Below are 21,613 nucleotides of genomic sequence, written 5' to 3'. Positions count from 1 at the left end.
ATCTGTGACATTCCCAGGCTGTGCAGTGAGGACCAGGCAATGGGGTCTGTCCCATCCTTGCCACAAAAGTATTGTTTGATATCACATGATACACTCTTTTCTGGATCATGTCTATCAAACTTGTAGCAGACTGGGCTAAATGATCCCAAAGTAGTGCCAAATTCACATTCAAGTGTTTTGATGACTTTTCTATCTTGCAAGATCCAAAAAAAGGAAAAAAAATCATCATTTCCTTCCCCAATCCTCTTCCAGAAACAACACATTTTGTGTAATGAAAATGGAAGAAGAGGAAGATTTTTTTTCTTGGGAAAAGAAATCAGGGGCAAAAGAGAAAAAAATTTAAATAGTTTTGGATGTTCTTGGCAGTTGATTCATTGTTGTCATCTCTACTTTAACCAGGAATGGTATTTTACACACACACACACACACACACACATACAGGCAGAGGCAGTACTCAAATTCAAGGCTCTGTGTTCACAACAGGAAGTAAGAATACTGAGTTAAGCCATTCCAACTGAGAAGGTAGACATACATGACTATTTAAAGTTATCTCTGAAGCTACACCACAATGTACATCAGCTCCAGATTTTAAGGCCCAATTCTCTTAAGTATAAAAAAGCAGTGTAGCCAAACATGAGAGGCTACAGACCAAATGGGTCATGTATTTGGATGGAACAACTATCCTTCACATTCATAAACTTCCCAACTGGGATGCATTTGTATGAATAGACATTTCTGGTTTGATAAGACCCTGGCTCTGGGAAGAACAAGATGACCCAGATTCTTATGGGGGAGACGCTTTCACACATGAATCACCCAAGAAAAATGGCAGCTGCTTCAGAAAGTTGGCTGCCTGCCCCAGAAGCTGACGCTGGGGAACTCAGTCTGCAGGGACCTACCTTCAGCATGGAATGTACTCAGGATAGCAAGGCTAAGTACCTCATCCGTCTGACTTCTAGGATCAGGTGACAACTCATGCATATTTTCTTTTTTTTTTTTTTTCCCTCAGACAGAGTAGCCTTTGGTGGAAAAATGAAGCCCCTATTGGCCAGAACCAAATCAATTTTATCAGAACAGAAATTTCCAAGGCCATATTTTCCAAATAGCTTCATAAATACTGATAGGACTAACAATCCATGAAATAATATGATAATTTGTGATAATTTTAGTAAGAGTTTTATGATATGTCTTTTCCACAAAAAGATGGTAGAAGGGAGGTTTTATGGGTATATTCCCATTAAACTCATGTCAGAGACTGAGAATTCCCCAGATTTTAGAGATGGAAGAAAACTGAAATATAAGCTACAGCAATACCCCTGATATGGCTTGGATCTTCAATGTCCCCATCAAAGGCCTGTGTTGAAGGTTTGGTCACCAGCCTGTGGTGCTCTTTGGAGGTAGTGAAACCTTTAAGAGTGGAGCCTATTGGAAAGCAGTAAAGTCATGGAGGCCTGCCTTTCCTCATTCTCTCTCCGCTTCCTGGCCTCCACGAGGAGAGCAGCTTTGAACCACCACGTGCTCCCCACCATATTGCTCTGCTTTGCCACAGGCCCCAAAACAACGGACTGACCCCGGACTGAAACCTCTGAAACCATGAAACATAACAAATCTTTCCTCTTTGGGAGTTGTTTGCTCAGGTCTTTTGTGACAGAGACAAAAAGCTGACAAACACCCTATCCCAAGCACTCTTTATATAGCATTTCCCAAAAATGGCCATGCAATTTCTCTAGGGAGAGGGAGATTGCTTTTTCAGGAAGGAATGCATGAAGAAGCAGATGAACAATGTGAACTAATACTCATCCCTTTTTTCGTTTTTGTTTTTGTTTGTTTGTTTTTTGTGGTACTGGGGATTGAACCCAGGGCCTTGTGCATGCAAAGCAAGCACTCAACCAACTGAGCCATATCTCTGGCCCTTATACTCAGTCTTTAGCCCTTTGGGAACTTTAATTTTCTCATCCATAAAAGAGGGAAGCTATTTTATAAGACCATGTGGGAGTGGAAATAATTTATGTATAGCAGCAGTTCAACCCTTGATTATCAATGACTGTTAGTTCTTTCCTATCCCACCTTCTGATTTATTTGTTTTTTATTGGGAAGATCTTCTATATATTGGGCTGAAATTTGCTTTACCATCCAAACCTATTAGGAACTGTGGTATCAGAGTGTGGAGTCATTTTTCCCTTCTTCTGGTAGGTGTTATCTCCAACGCCTGGAGTCGATCACAAGGCTGCCTCTAGCTTTCTATGGTCCAGCCTAAGCCCACCCAGCTGCCTCCATCATTCCTGAGAACTGTAAATAACTCCACTCAGGAACTTTATGGAATGCCAAGAGAACTGGGAACAGACAAATGGGGAGCATACTAAGTGTTATGGTATGGATCTGGAATGTCCCCCAAAAAAGCTCATGTGTTAGGGAACGCAGCCATGTTCAGAGGAGATGTGACTGGATCGTGAAGGCAGATTGATTAATCATCAGCAGATTGATTAATCCATTTGATGGGTTAATAATTTGGACTTACTGGGAGGTGGTGAAAACTATAGGCATGGCTGAAGGCAGTAGGTCACTGGGAAGTGTGGCCTTGGAGATTCTGTCACTGGCCCTTTTCCTTCCTGTCTTCTCTCTCTGTCTCTCTGCTTCCTGGTGGGCATAAGCTAAGCAGGTTTCCTCTGCCATGCTCTTCCACTATGATGTTGGAGCTAGCCTACCCTGGACTATACTTTTGAAACCATGAACCAAAAATCAATCTTTTTTCCTCTATGACCAAACTACTAAGGCAGGGTCCCTGCTTATAAGGAGCTTAAATGTCAAATGAAGCCTGAGTAAAATAGGGGCTAAGTCAAAATACCACCAAAATATCATTATTGAGTAAGAGAAAGAGCAACTAATTTTAACTGGAAAACTAGCAAAGGCTTCATGAAAAATGACATTTGAATTGGGGTGAAGAACAAGAGAATTTTGAAAGGCAGAGAGCTAATGCCAGGGGAACACCATGGAGAAAGGGAAACTGTTAAGCTAGAGAAAGGAAATTCTGTGGGCAATAATAGCATAATGATAATGTACCACCACAGTCATGCATGGTCTCCCCTAATTCTCAGAGCAAACTCATGCAGTCTAGGTGTCCATCCACCAAGTGCTTTACCTAAGAGCAGAGGCTATTTGTTATTTTAGTTCAAAGTTCAAAACATACTGGAACTGAGTAAGGATACATCTATATAATAATAAGTTTCATAACAGATCATTAGTGTTAGTATGATACTGATTTTTATTCTTCTTGTTTCTTTTGAGAGTGTTTACAAATTTATACGGAGATGTATTGGGGCTTTCTTTGTTGATTAAAAATAAGGTTGCCTGGCGCATGCCTGTACTCCCAGCAGTTCCAAAAGCCGAGACAGGAGGATCCTGAGTTCAGAGCCAGCCTCTGCAATGGTGAGATGTTAAGCAACTCAGTGAGACCCTGTCTCTAAATAAGGTTCTAAGAAAATGTTTCACACACAGTGTGCACACCTTGGAAACTTAAAACTGAAGGAAAACTTGAGTCATAATCAAGTCTGAAATGATCACATACAACAAATGAACAGGGCAAAGCTGATACTATTGGGCACCACCTTTTACCTTTGTCTTAAAGTTAGAATACGTCTTTTTAAAAATTTTCATATTTGTTTTAATTAGTTATACATGACAGTAGAATGCACTTATATACTTTGATATATCATATATAGATGGGATATAATTTCTCATTTTTCTGAGTATACATATTGGTAGAATCACATTGGTTATACAGTCACATACATACATACAGTAATAATGTCTGTTTCATTCTATTATCTTTCTTATCCTCGCATCCCCTGCCTTCCCCTCCTTTCACTTCCCTCTACCTAATCTAAAATAATGCTATTCTTTGTTGTTGGTTGTTTTTTTTTTGCATTACAATTCTTAATACACATATATACAACAATTTTGTATCTCTGTATATAAAGAATGTTAACACCCAATTCAAGTCTTCATACGTGTACTTTGTATAATGATGTCCATCACATTCCACCACCCTTGTTAATCCCCTGCCCCCTCCCTTTCCCTCCCACCCCTCTGCCCTATCTAGAATTCATCTATTCCTCCCGTGCTCTCCCTCACAATCCCACTATGAGAAAACATTCGGTGCTTAGTTTTTTGGGATTGGATGACTTCACTTAGCATTATCTTCTCCAACACCATCCATTTACCTGCAAATGCCATGGTTTTGCTCTTTTTTAATGCTGAGTAAAATTTCCACTGAATTTTTGAATCTCCATAATTTTACAGATGTCAAAACTGGGGCTCAAAGAAGTAACTTATCTAAGGACATAAGCCAGAAAGCCAGAGCAGAAAGAGAGGCCTCCTGACAGCACAGCCCCATGCCACCCTCCTCCCTCTAGCTCTAGCCATTTTCTGAGGGAAGGAGGGAGCAAGGCATGGAGGTGTGAGAATGAAGACCAACTGGTCAACAGAGCCAAGTCCTTCGTCACCTTAGGGCTTCTCGAAAAGGACACGTTAGCCTTGTGTAATGTCACTGGAGAATGCATTAAGACAGGAAGGACAACTGCTTCTGAGGTCCTAGAAAAAGGCAGCCATGTATCAGCCAATAGTCTGGAGATCGTTCAACTCGGATCATTGTGCGTCCAGGCTGCAGAGAAAGCCAGCTCTGAGCTAAATTAATTTGCTCTCCTCTCAAGGGCTGGAATATTACTTAGCCTGATCCAGACTTTTAAAAGAAAATGATTACTTTGGTGTGGGGGTACCAGGGATTGAACTCAGGGGCACTGAGCCACATCCCAGCCCTATTTTGTATTTTATTTAGAGGCAGGGTCTCACTGAGTTGTTTAGCACCTCGCTGTCATGGAGGCTGACTTTGAACTCGAGATTCTCCAGTCTCAGCCTCCTGAGCCACTAGGATTACAGGCGTGCGCCACTATGCCCAGCAAAAGGAAGTGATTACTGACAGTACCTTAGAAAAACAGAAATGACTTTTTCTTTCATCTTGGAAAAGAGAAGGCTTTTCTAAGAGTAGTGCCAAATTTAAAAACCCAAAGGACAAGATTGATAGACTTGATTTCATAGAAATATATTTTTTTCATGTTAGTATACACACATCATAAGCAAAATTAAATGTTGAAAACTGTAAAAAAATAAACTCCACCAGATTTCCAATTAATAACAAAAGATAAATATATTAGTAGCAGAATGAGACACAGAATGAATATTCATTAGAGAAAACTATGGTCCCTAAACATTTAAAAATTCAACCTCAGCTATCCAACGAAATGGGAGTTACAAAAACAACATGCTATTTCTTTTTTCTTTTAAATTTGACAGACTAATAAAATGGCTGTACTCAGTGTTGGTAAAGGTAATCAGTAGAACGTGGTGTTCTGCCCTGCTTGCGGGGATGTAAATATGCAGACAGATTTATGACAGTGCTATGTAGAAAGCACCTTCATGAGGCCAGGTGCTATCCTAGACCTTGGAAGTTATTTTTTATCACATTATTTTTTATAACATCATAAAACTAGAATAATCCTAACTCTTCAACAACAGGAGATAGGTTCAATAAGTTAGTAAACACCTCTACAATGCAACACACTTACATGGCTAATAAAAATGATGTCAAAAATACTTAATGATTCAGAAAGAGATTTGGGATGCTGCTGAAAGACAAATGCCACGTACAGATGTGCATGGTTGCATTTTGGTAGATATGTGTGTAAAAATATAAGCATAAAAACAGATGAAAAGAACACATGTGAGCAGTGACATAATTCTGACTTGGTTGATTTCCTAGATTTTCTACAACAAATACATTTAGCTTTTGCAAGCTTTTTAAATCTAGCTTGTTTTAAAAAGAAAGAAAAAGGTTTAGGGAAAAGGGCAACAAAAGAGAACAACAGAAGAACCCCCAGGCTCACCTCAGTCAAAAGGACAGAGCTGCTGAGAGCCACCTCCCAGATAGACTCTCCTGCTTCAACTCACCCTGTGAACAACACCCCAAACCCTTTAGGTGGATTCTGAAATGGCCTTTCAAGGTTCCCCAGCCTTCTCCAATCCCTCTCCTGGCAGCACAAGGGTGGCTGAAATCAGAGAGGGTATGGCTAGCAGATCTGGTTGCACTGGAGGGCTGGGTTATAGGGCTCCTTGGACTATGCTCTGTGCAGGGCCAGAGCATCCTTCTCTTATTCCACACCCAAGAGGATCTCATTTCAAAGCCAGCAGCTCCAGGTCTGCACAGGATTTCCCTGTGCTCTGGGCCTGAGTCTGATTTAGATTTAGCAGCAGCAGCACTTAATTACGACTGGGAGCTGTTTGCAGACAGACAGACACCCATCAGCTGTAGAAAGGCTTATTCTGAGCTCTTGTCTTCATTGTGCTCTTTTGCATTATTAGTTTTTCATGACCTTGATCCCTCTCCCACTTGTATACAAAACATTACTTTTTACCTGAATAAAGTGCATTATAATGTTAAAAAATCCAAGCAAACAAATAAAAACACTCATAAATAAAAAGCAGCAATGTTAACAATGACAACATGTCTCTAAATATACATATTACCAAGATTTCATTCTATCCTCTTATAGTTTGTTTGTTTGTTTTTTTTTTTTAAGATGGACTCTCTCCATGTTGCCCAGTCTGGTCTTGAATACTTGGGCTCTAGTGGTTCTCCCGCCTCAACCTCCACAGGCACATGTGCCCCTCCTGGCCCTCATATTTCTTTCTACACATGCCTGATAAGCAATTAGAGATGCTTTCTGATCTAATAGTGTTTCGTAATGTAAAAACAAAAACTGCAAAACATAGTCATGTCACTTTTAGTTTACAAAGCACAACATTATCGTATTAGGATCTGGGGCTGATTTCAGTGGACATAATTACTCCTGTGTGACAGCTGAGAACATGAAGTCCAGAGCAGTAAAGTAAAAGGCCCAAGGTTTCTTTATTAGTTTAGTGGGCATGCCAGGGCTCTATTAGGTTCAGGGCTGTAGCACCGCATACAAACAGTGCAGAGACACTAAAATCAATAGTATGCAGCCCTCGCGGCACGAGCAATACAGAAGAACAGCACGATAAAGTATGATTGTGTGACAAATTTATTTATTTTAAAAATTATTTATTTAGAATTCATTTATTTATTTATACAGAAATAAGAAAATCCACATAATATAAAATTAACCATTTTATGGTGAACTATTCAGTAGTAACTAATATATTTACAATGCTGTAAACCATCCCTTCTGTTTAGTTCCAAAATAGGTCTACAACCCCAATTTCTTCCTCTATGAATTTACTTCTTGTAGATATTTCATTTGTGAATGGAATAACACAACATCTGACCTGCTGTGTCTGCCTTCATTCATTCAGCAGGATGTTCCCAAGGATCATCCATATTGTGAAATGTATCAGAACTTTATTCATTTTTATAGCTGAATAATGTCCCATTGTATGACTACACTATATACTTTGCTTGCGACTCATCCATCGATGGACATTTAAGCCATATTCACATTTGGTTATTGTGAATAGTACAGCTATAAATATGTGCACACATATCTTTGAGTACCCACTTTCAATTATTTGGGTATATACAAAATTTCTTATTTCTTTAAGTATTTTACCTATTTTTATCAGACTACAAGAGTATATGATACTTACTGAAGAAAATGTAGAAATTAGAGGAAAAACAGAAACAAGAAAAAAATCTCCTAAGGGTAATTAAGAATTTCTTAGTTCAGAAAGCCTATTCTATTAGCTAATAACTTTTAACCCTGTTCTTTCTTTCCTCCCTATAAATAGGGATTCTTAATTTAGGTTATCATTGAGAATATAAACTTGGCAGTTTAGAAAAATGTAGACTTGAATTCTGGCTCTGCCATTTACTAGAGTCACTTCACCTGAACTGATTTTCCTGTCTACACAATAGATCTGACAATATCCACCTCCCAGAGATTTTTATAGCACAGTAAATGGTATTCAAGTACTAGCTGCAAAAGTACTTCCCAGATAGAGGCTGGCTAACTCCATCAGAAAGTGAGGAATTGGGTGTTTCTATGACTGTGTCCTCAACATGTTGCTTGGCACACAGCTGGCACTCAATAAGCACCTACTGAGTTCGTGTCAATGTTGGGGGTGGGGCAACATTGAAATTAGAGTCCTGAGAAAGGTCTTTGGGAAGAACTCATCTGACTCAGCTCGGAAGACAAGTAAGGCTATGGACAAGAAATTCTTGTGGGTTAACTTGAATTCCATACCATATTCCAATGACCACTGACGGTCAGGTCTAACTTAGGGACCATTAAAAAAGGAACCATTTGCAGAAAATAAGCTAAATCTTTGTTGTAGCAACTGTAGGCAGAGCTAGAAGTTCTCTGTGGCATGTGGGCAGGTGAACATTCTACCCTGCTAAAGTAGCTAAGGCTAGGGGCAGCGCTTCAAAGCAAGTAAGCATTGGATGGAATAAACCCAGGCAGAGCAGTGCTGAAGCATAGGGCCTTGGCAGGAACTGCCTTGAAATACTATTGCTTAAAACTCAAGAGATGATGACTGAGCTCCTTGTGACCCTCCAGGAAATCCTGCCTGGCACAAGAATGCAGATGTCTCCCAACCTTGTCTAAAAGGAGTTCCCCCACACTCCCTGCCTCATGATGATCTCTCAACGGGTTACAGAGCTCCTGTCTGCTGAAGCTCTTTGGCGTCCCTACACTCAGGAGTACTTATTCTCATGGAAAGGACTTGCCTGTTGTAGACCAACTTCTGCAAGCTCCAAAGGGCTAAGGTGGGGTTGGGGGCACCCAAGCTCCCAGGAGACAGGCCAGAGGGAATAAAGGGGACTGATGTCTACTTCAGGTGACTGTTAGCAGGGCCCAACTGGGAGGATGTGAGAATCCTTTGTTCCAGGGTACATCTATGTTTTCATGTTTCTTCTTGGGGGCACCTATCACTGCTGGAATTTAATGATTTTGAGTATATCTATGAAAGTAATGATTTAAATTTTCTCCCTTACACCAAAATTGAAGACTAAAGGCGAGACTGCTTCTGACTTGTTCATTATGGCTTCTTCAGCCCCTGGTATAGGCCTTATTGGTGGCAGGCTCTCAATAAACGTTTATTGAGTAAATGAATCTAAGGTATTTTATACAAACTTCAATTTGGTTTCAAGGCAATAAAATTTACTTGTTAAGGACATAGGTTTGAATTCTGGGTTCACTTCTTTGTAACTTTGCACAAATTGCTTAAATCTTTTCAGTACCTGAATTTTACTTGTAACCAATTATTATAAACTTGGTGACTTGGAATGACAAACATTTATTCTTTCACATTCTGGAGGCTAGAAATCCAAAATCCAGCAGGGCCACACTCCCTCTGGGGGTTCTCGGTGGACTTCATTCCTTGCATCTTCCAGTTTCTGAGGACTGCCCTGGTCTTCCTGGGTGTGTGACTGTGCCCTTCTGCTCTCTGCCTCCACCTTTGCAATGCCTTCACCTGTTTAGGTCTATAATAATCTCCCTCTGCCTTTACCTTACAAGGACACTTGTAGCCAGTTAAGGCCTACCTGGATGACGTCATCTCAAGATCCTTAATTTAATTACATGTGCAAACACATCTTTTTTTCAAATAAGTTACTATGAATAGGTTTCCAGGGGTTAGGACATGAACATATCTTTTGAGGGCTGATACTTAATCTACTACATTTATCTACAGCTCAGGCTTTTTGTTTGTTTGTTTGCTTGCTTGCTTTGTTTGCTTTTTTCATATATATAAAATTAGAAATACTACATCAGAATTATAATAAGGATTAAGTGTGACAATCCATGTAAATCTCTTAACATGATCCATTGCACAACAAAAGCTCTCAATATAGTGCAGCTACTATAGTTACCATTATTTCCTGAGTCTGGGAGGTATTAATCCATAAGGCAGGATACCATTCCCAATGCCCAGATGGAAAAGGTGATGGAGTTATGCCAACACTTCAGACATTTTAAAAATGCACCAATCTTTACTTCTCTATGTTTATGAGGCCTGAGCCCAGCTCTCTCACTTATTTCATTACATTTAGTACTCACCACAACCCTGAAAGACTGGTATTCTCCCCATTTCATTGATGAAAAAACTTAAAGCTCAAATTTCAAGAACCTGGAGTTAGTCACAGAGCTTAAGTGTAAACCAAGGGCTTCTCACTCCAAGGGCAGATCTTTTCAATATTACCTCAGAACATTCAGAAAAAAAATTGAGAAATTTCCAAAAACCTATATCTGTATCAATCACTTGTGAGAATATTACCACAAGAGTTGAACTACATGGCAGATTAGCACAGAAGAACTTGAAGCGGTGGTTCACAAGCTTCCTTGCACGTTAGGAGGGCTTTTTACTCTCACAAACTCCAGACCAGATCAATGGAATCAAAACCAGGGAGGGACAGATGTAGCCATTAGTAATTTTTAAAATTCCCCAGGTGATTTCAATTACATCTGAGGTTAAGAACCACTGCTCTATCAGTGGTCCGAAAACTTTAGTGGGCTTCAGAATCACCTGGAAAGGTGGTCAAAATGGAGGGGCTTAGAGTCAAGCTACTTCAGGGAAGGTCTCAACAGGTGATCCTAACACCTATCAAAGTATGGAGACAACTACAGCAATACCTTTCAGCTCCCCTGGTCTGATTTTTACTTATTCCTTTATTTATTCAAACAACTGTGCTAGGTGTTGGAGCAACAGGGAGGCAAAATAATACAGAACCCAGGATCTGAGGAGTTCACAGCAAGCTCTTCTGAGCCCCCTCAAAGCCCTCTCCACACAGCCTTGCCTCCACTGCTAGCAAGGGCAATCCAGGAGGCTTTGCTTGAAATGAAGATGCTCAATGAATGTGTCTTTTATGAGAGAAGAAGCAGCAGAGGGAGAGGGAGAGGAAGAATGCACATGTAAACAGGTGTCACCTAGTTGCACCGTGGGGAACAATTGAACACTTATCGGGGTAGGGGGGATCAGGAAAGACTTTTTGGCAGTGTTGAGTGGGAGCTGGACCTTTAAGGATGCCAGAAGCTGGGATGGTGTCCTCAATAACAAAAACAAAGTTTGCACTCATGCTTGAAATAGGATGAGGAACAGTTAGCTGTTTGGTTCTAGAGCACAGCTAGCTTGGGTGGAAGTGGAGGAGCCGTGGGAGCTGAGGCAAGAGCCAGCCGGCCAAGCACCTTGTACCAAGTCTTTCTCTCCCTCATGAAGAGGCATTGAGGTTTGAATGTCCTTCCCAGTCTTTTGACAAGGTTTGAACAAAGTCATAGGTCCAGGACTAGTCAGGCCTTCCATGAATCCTGAAAGCAGAACCCCAGTCCACAGGTTTCTGGAAGCCTGGAGGCTAAACTCCAAAGCCCTTCTAAGGTGGGTGGTCTAGGAGGTTCCCTCAGGAGGAGGAAGTTTTAAATCCAAAACAAAAACAACCTGGGAAAGTCAAGAAGCTCTGCCTCTGCTGCTTCCATATTATTTACAAGTCAAAAAATGGGCCTTGGGTTAACCAGCAATTACTGTAAATGGTACCAAGGGAATAAGGAATCAGAGGCCCATATTTATGGTGGATAAATATCTATCTCAATTTTAAATGGTAAAAACAGGACAAACTTGTTCAATGGCTTCTGTCTGGAGTGGGGCAGAGGCCGCTGAGAGGAAGGAGCGAGGCCTCACACAGCCATGGTGGCCATTTGCTAGGCACGCTAGGGGCCTCATTCCTCTATGTTGAACAGCCCACTGACAGCAGCAGGTAGAGGAGGTGAGGAATGGCAGGAGGGATCAGGTGCAAGAGCTGGGGCTGGAGGGATGGAGGCAGTCCCTCTGTTGCAGTGGTGATGCTCAATGAAACCCTCCCCCATGCGCGGGCTTTGAAGAATCAAGATGGAGCAAAGTGTCATTTTCCTGATATTTTATGTCAGAATTCCATAGCCCTTGTCTTGAAGTTTCCTTCCCCTAGACTTGTCAAGTAAGAGGATCAATAAGAGATGCTGGGTTGCAGGGGAATGATTTCTGTGCCATATGCTTCCACACTAGGTTCCAAGCAAAGGGACCAAGAGGTCATTGCTACTAAAAGATGCAGCGAACATAGCAGAGCTGGAAGGAAGCTCCCGGAACATAGTCCTATACACAGGTATCTGCTTTCCCATCTAATGGGTCCTCTCATACCACATTTAGGCCGAGACTTCTTTAAAAAAAAAAGTCCATGAAGGAAAAGGAAACTAACAGCAGAGAGTGATTTTGGTCAGGAAAGCCTTCTTTGAAGAAATGACAATGAAGCTTTGACCTGAAAAGCAAAGGAAAGAACTCTGGGTAGAAGGAAGAATGTGTGTGACTGTCTTCGGTCAGGAAAGAACATGGCTTCTGGAAGAAGTAAAAAGAAGATAATGGGGCTGGTGCACAGGAGACAGTGCAAGATGAAGGTCGAGATATAGAGGATGACTAGATCATTAGAGTCCTGTGTGCACACACCTGATTAGGACCAAAGCTGGGGTTTCCCAAGTGGTTTTGTGGTTCCATTGCTGTTCTTTATGTAAACCAGCATCAAATTGTGATCCCTTTTGTTTTAACCCACAAATTTTTTTTTCTCCACAAAAGGGAGATTACATCAGACATGGCCTTTCTCTGGTAGTTATTGATCAGATTATAATCAGTAAATATATTATATATTTTCAAGTATTATAGACACAGAGGCCCGTTTCCACCCACAAATAGTTCTCTGCGGTGACAGGCTAGAAGTGGGGTATTTTTGTCCTTTTTATTTCTAATGAAGAACTGGCTTCCTTCATTGACTAGAGCTTTATGTATAGTAGGGAAGTTTATAGCCAGGCTCTTTGGAGCATGGGCCTCAGACTTACCATGACTCTGAGCTTACTGTTGCTCACTGTAGAGTTTTTTGTTTTTGTTTTTTTAATTTCTTTTTATAAAAAGTAGTCCCTAGAACTTTAAAGCTGAGAAGAATATGAGCATCTTTTGCTGTAGGGAGGAAACATAGGTTAGGAGATTTCACCCAAGGTCCTAGCTATAGTCTATGAGCAAAGTGTTATCCAAAAGAAATATACCATGAGCCACAAGGCAAGCCACGTAAGTCATCTCGACTTCTCTAGTAGCTACATTAAAAAGGATCAGGTGCATTAATTTTAATAATGTGTTTTACTTAATTCAATGTAAAAATATTGTCATTTCAACATATAATTAGCATAAAAATTATTGATAAGATATTTTAAGTATTTTTTAATATTAAAACTTTGAAATCCAGTGTGTATTTTATACTTACCACATCTCATTTTGAAGTGGTCACATTTTGAGAACTCAATAGTCACAGGTGGCTGGTGGCTACTGCACTGGGCCATGCAACACTGGAGCCTCAGAGCAAGTAAGGCAGCAGATCAAGGATGGATGGCTGCCCTTTCTACAATGAAAACACTGAGGCCCAGGACTTAACTACCAGGACATTGACCCATGGTGGATTTGAGCTGGGACTGCAACCTAAGTTCACTGTCCAGTGCTCTTTCCCCAGATCACACAGCCTTCTTGGGAATATGAAGGGGTATGGGAGCTATAGAACCAGTACTGTGCACCTGTCTACTCTGGCTACTGCCACGAGGTTCCTACAAAGTCTTCAAGTGCTTTTGTTACTGACAACTACAAAGTGACATTCTTTAAAGAAAATGATGCCATCAACATTGGGAGGATATTGCTTAAAGTAAAACCTGAAATTGGGAGACTTAAATACCACATGGCTACCCAGGAATGCCATAAGGAATTCTTCCATCCAGCTACCAGATTTGAAGATAGAACACAGTTGGATAAGCTATCAGAGACTCTAGTTCCAGGAAGATTGTTTATCAATTTGTTAAGTGCCAAAGCCTCTCCACCTTGCCACCATCACCCACTGCATTGTCCCAAATATACACAATCGGAAGCAAAATGAGATGACTCAGTGACCCCATTTGAGTAAGCTGAGAGTCAAGGACCAGAGTAAAGGTGAAGATCAGTCAATACCATTGAAATAGGCTATTTGTGTGCCAAGGACAAGTCAAGTAACAGAGTGAGGACAAGAGGAAGCAACTACTCCTGACCTAGAGAAACTGGTCATGGCCTTCAACATGATGCTCTGAGGAAAGGCACAGGCTAAGCAGCTGAGTCAAGGATGCATCTGCCTTTTGTGGCCATGAAAGTTAACTGTCTCATCACACATAGACAAGTGGCCCACATACACGCTTAACAGATAGAAATCCTCCTGCTCCACAATTAAGCAAAGGGAAGTTCAGAGTCACAGCAAGTTCAGGATCTTGCTCAAAAGAGCCCAGTTGTAAATGTCTGTACTATATATGAAGCCCTCTAGCTAATGAAGGAAGGCAGTTCTGTATTTTTTTCATTTTTGGGTGCACAAAAATGCCCCAAATCTAGTCTGTCAGCAGACAGAACTATTTGCAGTTGGAAGTAGGTATTGATGTTTTTAATGGTAGGCTCCCCCTTTTCTGGTACCTAGGGGTGCAATTTCCAGTCCTTTCTCCAAAAGAAACATTTGACTTTCTACAGAGAACCTCTGAGACTTCTCATGACTGCACATGGAGGAAGGGAAAGAGACCCCTATGGTACTTACTGCAGCACCCCATGGTGAAACTGAGGCAGGGCTCCAGGAGACGGATTTATTTTGGGAGGTACTTGCTTCTGAAGAATTTGTTTCAGAAATTGCCCCCATGACCTATCAGTAATAGCTTTCAAGGGCTGTTCCCTGGGGCAGCCTTATTTCTCTTGAATTTCATTTCCTGTTGAAAAGAATAAGCAGGTAACTGTTGAACACCACTGACTGAACAGAAACCAAGGACCTGAGCGAGGCTGGGGTGCCAGGGTGGGGTAGATGCAGGAAACCCAGCAGCTGGATGAAGAGGAAAGCATTGAACTCTGTCATGCAATAGATTTTGTTTGACTGCTTCTCCAGGTGAATGCAAGCTGTTGTGTTGGACAAGGATCCCTGGAGTTGGCCTGAAGGCCATGATGGGAATCTAGGTGCTGCGACTTACTACCCATGGCCTTCAGCCAATCCACTCACCCCATGAGCCTTAGTTGTTTATTTGTTCTACTGCACAGGGTGGTGTGATTCAAATGATGCACAAGACCAAAGTAGCTGTCACTTCTTAGCAAGTACCTCACACCCAGGAGGAGTGACACATGGCAGCTATGAATGAGCTGGCACTGGAACCCAAATGATTGGTACTATATGCCAGGCATTGTGTGAGGTGCTAATAACACAGCAACAGAGAAGTCTTTGAACAGGCAGGCATAACATAGATTTTTTTTAAAATCTTTTATTAGTTGTAGATGGACATAATACCTTTATTTTATTTATTTATTTTTATGTGGTGCTGAGGATCGAACCTAGTACCTCACACATGCAAGGCGATCACTCTACCACTGAGCCACAACCCCAGACCAACATGGAATAATTTTAATACAGAATGGAAAGGATTCTGATTAAGACAGATGTGCAGTAATATGGTACCCCATATTCAGGCACAGTGGATTGATGAAAGAATTTGTTCATTTTCCGTTTCTCCCTCAAGAAGGTCCATGGAGGCAGGTACATTGCCTGTTTTGTTCAGTTATATATCCGTAAGGGGGACTGTGGAGGGAAGGTGCTAAGACTTACATAAAGTGACCCTTAAGTAAAGAACAGGGTTATGGACAGTCCAGTCAGAGGAAATTGCATGAATGGAAGCATAGAGCCTGGAAAGAGATGGTAGGGATAGGGAATTTAGACATAGGTTGTTGAAACAGAGTATAAACCACATGGACAAAGGGTGAGGTAAGATCATGGAGAACCTTGTTTGCCAAACTAGGAAGTGGGTCACTTGTGTGGATGAGCACTCATGTGTGGAAGGCCAGCTGCAAACTCAGGATGATTGAACAAGATCTGAAGTCTATCCCAGCCCTAGCATATGCCTATCTTGCCAAACTGCCTAAGAACCCATGATTTTTTTTACAAAGTCCCAAGTAAAACCATATTTATCAAAAGTAGCGGTCACTTCTTATTCTCCAATTAGCTTATCGGATTTTCTAGCCAGATGAATTTTCACAGCTTCGTGTGGCAGGTACTTTTATTAGCACATATTGCAACTGATACGAATACAGCACAAATAGGTTAAACCACTTGCCAAAAATAACACAGCAAACAAATAGAGTAGTGTCAGGATTCAAACCTAGTCAGTCACCTTGGTTTGAGTCTATTCTCTAAAATCCCATATTATCTCAAATCTATCTTCCAATTTACTATTTTTCTCTTTAGCTGAATTCACTCACTGTTTAACTCATGAAGTTTTAATTTCCATGACTCTTATTTTTCAATTCTAAAATTTTTGTCCTTTTTACTTCTCTGTCCTGTTATCCTGTATTTGCCCTGTGGTTTCTATTTCCACTTTCACCATGACACATTTTAAAACATATACTCTTTCAAATTGGTCTATCGTGCTTAGTGTCTATGTTTGGACATTTCCATTTCTTGTCTACTGACTGTTGCTAATGGTGGCTTCCCCTCACTCTCTTGCATGCCCTGTAATTTTTGAAAGTAAACTTAACATCAACAGGAGTTTGTTCTTTTTTTTTTTTTTTGTATTTTGGGCTTTTTTGTTTGTTTGTTTGTTTGTTTTTTGGTGGGAGACCCTCACACCTGGAATGTTTAAACATTTTTATAAGTTGGTTTTAGGTTTGTGATTATCAAGGTCTTAACCAACACTAGGCCAAGTTTTTATGTTATCTTCTTGGTTTGTGGCTTATATAGCACAACAAGAATTCCAAACCCACACTTATATGTTGGGAAGGATGGGGATTTGATTTCTCATGGGTGATTTCAGTGGCCCAGGATGGGGGATAGATGCCATACCACATTCTCACCAGAATTCATCTTATTTCAGACTCAAGCCAGTCATTCCTCACTCATAGCCTAATAAAGGAGTTTATTTCCTGGTGCCTTGATTCTAATCACCATGGGATGCAGACACTGCCTGTATTTTCATATGAATTTTTACTTAGTTCCTTCTCACATATTGCTGCTTTAACATTGAGCTTGCTCTTCATTTCTAGAACCTGGGGAGTTCTCTTTTGCATACCAGCCTGAAAATGGATGTTGCTGTTTATTTCTAGCAGCATCTCTCTGTGATTGGAGAAAATGCCCCTCAAAGCTCAATCTGTCAAAGTGACCAGAAGACTTGGATTATGCATTTAGATCTCAGTCTCAGTCCTTCCCATGAGGTTCTGAGGTCATGGAAGACAGGAACCTTTTTCTCATTAAACTACACATTCTAATTCTTCAAACAAGACTCAGGCTGGAATAGGAATCAATAAGGTTTTGAGCAGGAATAAGTAGGTGAATTAAGCAGCTTTCTCTCTGATTGGAAATGAGAATTAAAGACCATATTACAATTCTCTTCTAGAATAAGATGACACCAAGAATCCCTGGGAAGTTGCCCAAGCTCTCTGGAAAGCTGTGCTGTGCAAAGGAAGGAGTATGAGTCCTGCCTTCATCTGCCCTCTGAACAGCTGAGTCACCACCATTGCACCGCCTCCTTCTTGAAAGCCACACACTGTGGATTTCAGTGCTGGTTTGGTAGAAATTCCAGGTCTGGCTGGCGGAGTTCTGAACCTGAAGCTGCGCTGCCTTTCTTAGCACAAGTCAATACCCGCAATGCCCTTCTGTATCCATAACTGGAATGAGATCAATAATATGCAGTGATACAATTTTTCTGATGGTTCTAAGAAGGAGCTTGCAAAATAAGTTCACCCAGTGAAAGTACCTTGCACGACGACGCCTGGCACAGAACAGGCACTACGCTAAACCTAAGTGCCCTTTATTTCCTTTTCTCCATTCATTGCACTCGGTGCCCAAGATGGAGAGACATATCACCCAATCCCTGTTTCAATCCTTAATTAGCAACAGAATATCCAGATCAAATTAAAAATCATGAAAACTTTCTTTGGCTTAAGGTAAAAGACATTTCCATCCATCCTGCCATTCAAAATGCCTCATAAACTGTAGCCAGCAATAAACTGCATCTAATATAGTTTCATAAAATAATTGCTCCTCAGAGAGGAAATAAAATTCCAAGAGCATATGTATAAAAGGTTACTGTGACAATGACTTTTGAGCTCCTTTTCCCTTTGTAATCTTAGAACTTAGAATCTGTGCCTGAAGTAAGAAACTCAGTAAGCTTGCTGAATGTATTTTTTAATTAATGGGTTAATATATATATATGTGTGATTGATGGACCTTTATTTAATTTATTTACATGTGGTGCTGAGAATCAAACCCAGTGCCTCATATAAGCTAGGCAAGCACCGTACCACTGAGGCACTTGCTGAATGTATTTGTACACATAAGTATGGGTATAGCACCTCTTTAGATAAGGTGTGGACTCATCAATCCACAAACCTTTATTGAAGAGTTCCTATGAATAAGAGTCTGTGGGAGATTCTGAGATGAATAAGAGGAAGAAAGAAAGCACAAAGAAAAGCAAGATTGAAATCCTACCTCCAAGGAACTTCCAGGCTTATGGGACAGATAGACAAATAATTAAATTAATAATATATAACATGGACAAAGTTAAGAGAAGAACAGATAGAAGCACTGTGGGAATTCCAGAGAAGAAAAGGCCTCTTCTTGTGGAGGGACTAGATAAGCCTATGAATAATTTAGAATTTATGTTCAGTATTAAAGGAAAACTGATTTGTTGGCTTGCAAAAGTTAGAGGATGGGTATTAGCAAAGAAGAAAAGGCAATCAGAGAGAAAGAACAGGATATACAGGAAGAAACAGAAATTTGGCTGAAGATACACAAAGGGGCATAAGGGGGACGAAGAGGAAATATGGCTGGAAAGTCAGGGTGAGCCAGACTGTGGGGGCTTTGAAAACATCCTGATTTACCACTGCAGGACATGGGGTCTTTATAGAGTAGCCAATGCTTAGCATATGGCCAGGCTTAATTAATGCTAAGTAAGAACTTCATAGCAGGAACCTGTTCCCCACATGCACATAGGAAGCTTCCATCTGTATGCATAGGCAATTACAAACATTCCAAATACTCTGTCCTGAACCCTGCAAACACATCAAATGCTCATTGTAAAAGGTCACCCAGCACACAGCTCTGATCAATCCTGGCTCAGGCTGAATCAAATCCCTTAAATAAGATCCACTAGATGTAGTGTCAGGAAGGTCAGAAACAAGCCTATTTCACATCTTGAAGCATTTTTACCATGTGGAACATTTTAGAGGAAGAAGGGAAAGGAAAGGAAAAAAAAAAACTCTCCAGAAATGATAGAATTCCAAGTAATTAAATGTTAAATGATCACAAAGTAAGCTGGGAATTTATTTTGGCCACCACCTTCTACTAGTGATCTGAAAAGCAGAAGCAGATTGCAAAGCTAGCCATGCCAGGATTCAAAATGGAGTTTCACACCTCGCTCCCAGCCTCCCCTGTGTCCCCCCAGGTACCTTTGTCGAATTCACTTGAAATGTTCCATGGTGAGGTAGGCACTAACTCAGCAGTGACTGACAGCTCTGTTTCTGAAAAGAGAAACAAGGGAGGGGAGAAAGACAAGGACAGTATTAAGTACAGTGACTTATGGGCTGTTAGAAGCATCACACAAATACAGTGGGACTGCCTTTGGAGGGAGCAGTCCCCTCGCTTACTGAACTGGAGTGGCTGCTCCAGTGGCCTCATGGAGGTGCCTGAACCTTAGAGGCCATCCAAATGAACAAGCCATAGGCCAGATGTGACAACTGTTCCTTTAGAGCTCTGGTTTGAAAATTAAATTTAAAAGATCACATTAACAAACTGACAGTAGTGACCATGCATTATCAAACACGAACTCTTTACTTGTTAGAAGACTAGTTTTAGACTAATATATTCAATAGTCATCCTATGGAAAATATGAAAAACGTTGTCCTTGCAACTGACTCCATTGGTCACACTTGGGAATTAGCTGCTCTATGAATAGAGAAATTCATTTCCTTACTTTGGCACTTTAAGTCAAGACAAACGAAAGCTAAGCATTTGAACATTTATGGTAACTACACTTAAAAGGTGATTTTCAAAATCACCATGAATTAAAACAAACATGCAAATCAATACTCTAAAGGATATACTATACTATTAAGATTTAGAGACTTTTCAATGGTAGACTGTGATATACAAATGATGACTTTGTTGTTGTTTTTGAAAATTTAAACTACTAATATATTTTAATATGGGCTACACTAACCTCCCTTAGGCTATGTATGTGCACGTGCGCACACACACACCACACACACACACACACACACTCACCATATTACAGAATATTAGTGCTAGACTGGGTCTGAGAGGGTCCAAGGACACCAGAAGTATTGCACACATGCTGTCAATACTCCCCTGCACCTAAGCAGGCCCTTCTGTCCAGTGCAAATATTATAAATCTCTTATGAATCTTTTTTTCTCCAAGTGTACCAGGGATTGAACCCAGGGGTGCTTAACCACTGAGCCACATCCCCAGCCTGATTTTTTATTTTGAGACAGGGTTTTTCTAAAATGCTTAGGGCCTCACTAAGTGGCTGAGGCTGGCTTTGAGCTTGCTATCCTCCTGCCTCAGCCTCCCGAGCTACTGGGATTACAGGCATACACCACCACACCAGCTCTTATGGCTCTTTTTACCTGTTGGGCCTGGCATCTCCTGTAGTCTTTTCAACACATGTTTGTTCTAATTGATGGTGGTTTTGAAAATCACCTTTTAAGTGTAGTTATCACAAATGTTCAAATGCTTAGCTCTCATTTGTCTTGACTTAAAGTGCCAAGGTAAGGAAAAGAGTTTCTCTAGATAACCACTAAAAATGGGTCTGGTTTGGAACACAAGATGAGCTTGAGTAAGTGGAAGAACTGGAATTCAAATCCAGGTCTGTCTGACTGTACTGCTGTCTAATACTTGAGTCTATGAAACTAGACATTTTCTCTGATCTTACCTTGGACTTCACTTTTTCACAGAGATAAATGCGCTCTCTACTTTTCCTTATTTACTGACAGTAACCATTTGCCAAATGATCTTAGAAGGTACACATCCTTATCACTGACTGAACGTTGCCAGGGACAAAATGTTTACCCACTGAGACCTTGCAAAGGCTACTTCCAGTGTGCCTACCTGCCACACGCAGCAGAGATAAAGGGGTTGTTGGGTTTGGGCAGACCACCTTAGTTTCTTGCTTCCCCAGCTAGAAACAGGTAGGATAGAAAGTGGACAAATGACCCAGACCCTCCCTACCCACGGTGGCACCTGTCCTACATCCTGAGCCAGAAACAGCAGAGTGATTGAGGGGGACCTTCAGGCAGATGACAGCATGGCAGGATCTTACATCTCATAAAATTCCCAAACATCAAAACAAACAGAAAAATAGACCCAAGTCGATAAAAGTTTTAACACAAAATCACAGTGGCAGGCAGTGTTTCTATCTGCCCCTGTCCTTAGATGGGGATTTCATGCAAGGGATGTTACATTTGGGGGCCCTCCATGTCTGACTCAACTGCAAGTCCACCCTGACTCCCATCCTGCGGCTACCAGCTCTG

General features: G+C 41.0%; 1 protein-coding gene across 1 annotated transcript in view; it reads right to left on the bottom strand.

The window, feature by feature from the left end:
- The window catches only part of Ror1 (receptor tyrosine kinase like orphan receptor 1), a 374,004-nt gene that overhangs the window by 143,652 nt on the left and 208,739 nt on the right, over positions 1-21,613 (bottom strand). Inside the window, exon 2 of the mRNA XM_005337717.4 lies at positions 19,513-19,584. Within this exon, the coding sequence (XP_005337774.1) occupies positions 19,513-19,584 (72 nt within the window). The remainder of the gene's footprint in view (positions 1-19,512; positions 19,585-21,613) is intronic.

The sequence above is a fragment of the Ictidomys tridecemlineatus genome, chromosome 11, assembly GCF_052094955.1.
Source record: "Ictidomys tridecemlineatus isolate mIctTri1 chromosome 11, mIctTri1.hap1, whole genome shotgun sequence".
NCBI classification, from domain to species: domain Eukaryota; kingdom Metazoa; phylum Chordata; class Mammalia; order Rodentia; family Sciuridae; genus Ictidomys; species Ictidomys tridecemlineatus.
Note: the sequence above shows the minus strand (reverse complement) of the source record. Positions and strands in the feature narration are given on the sequence as shown.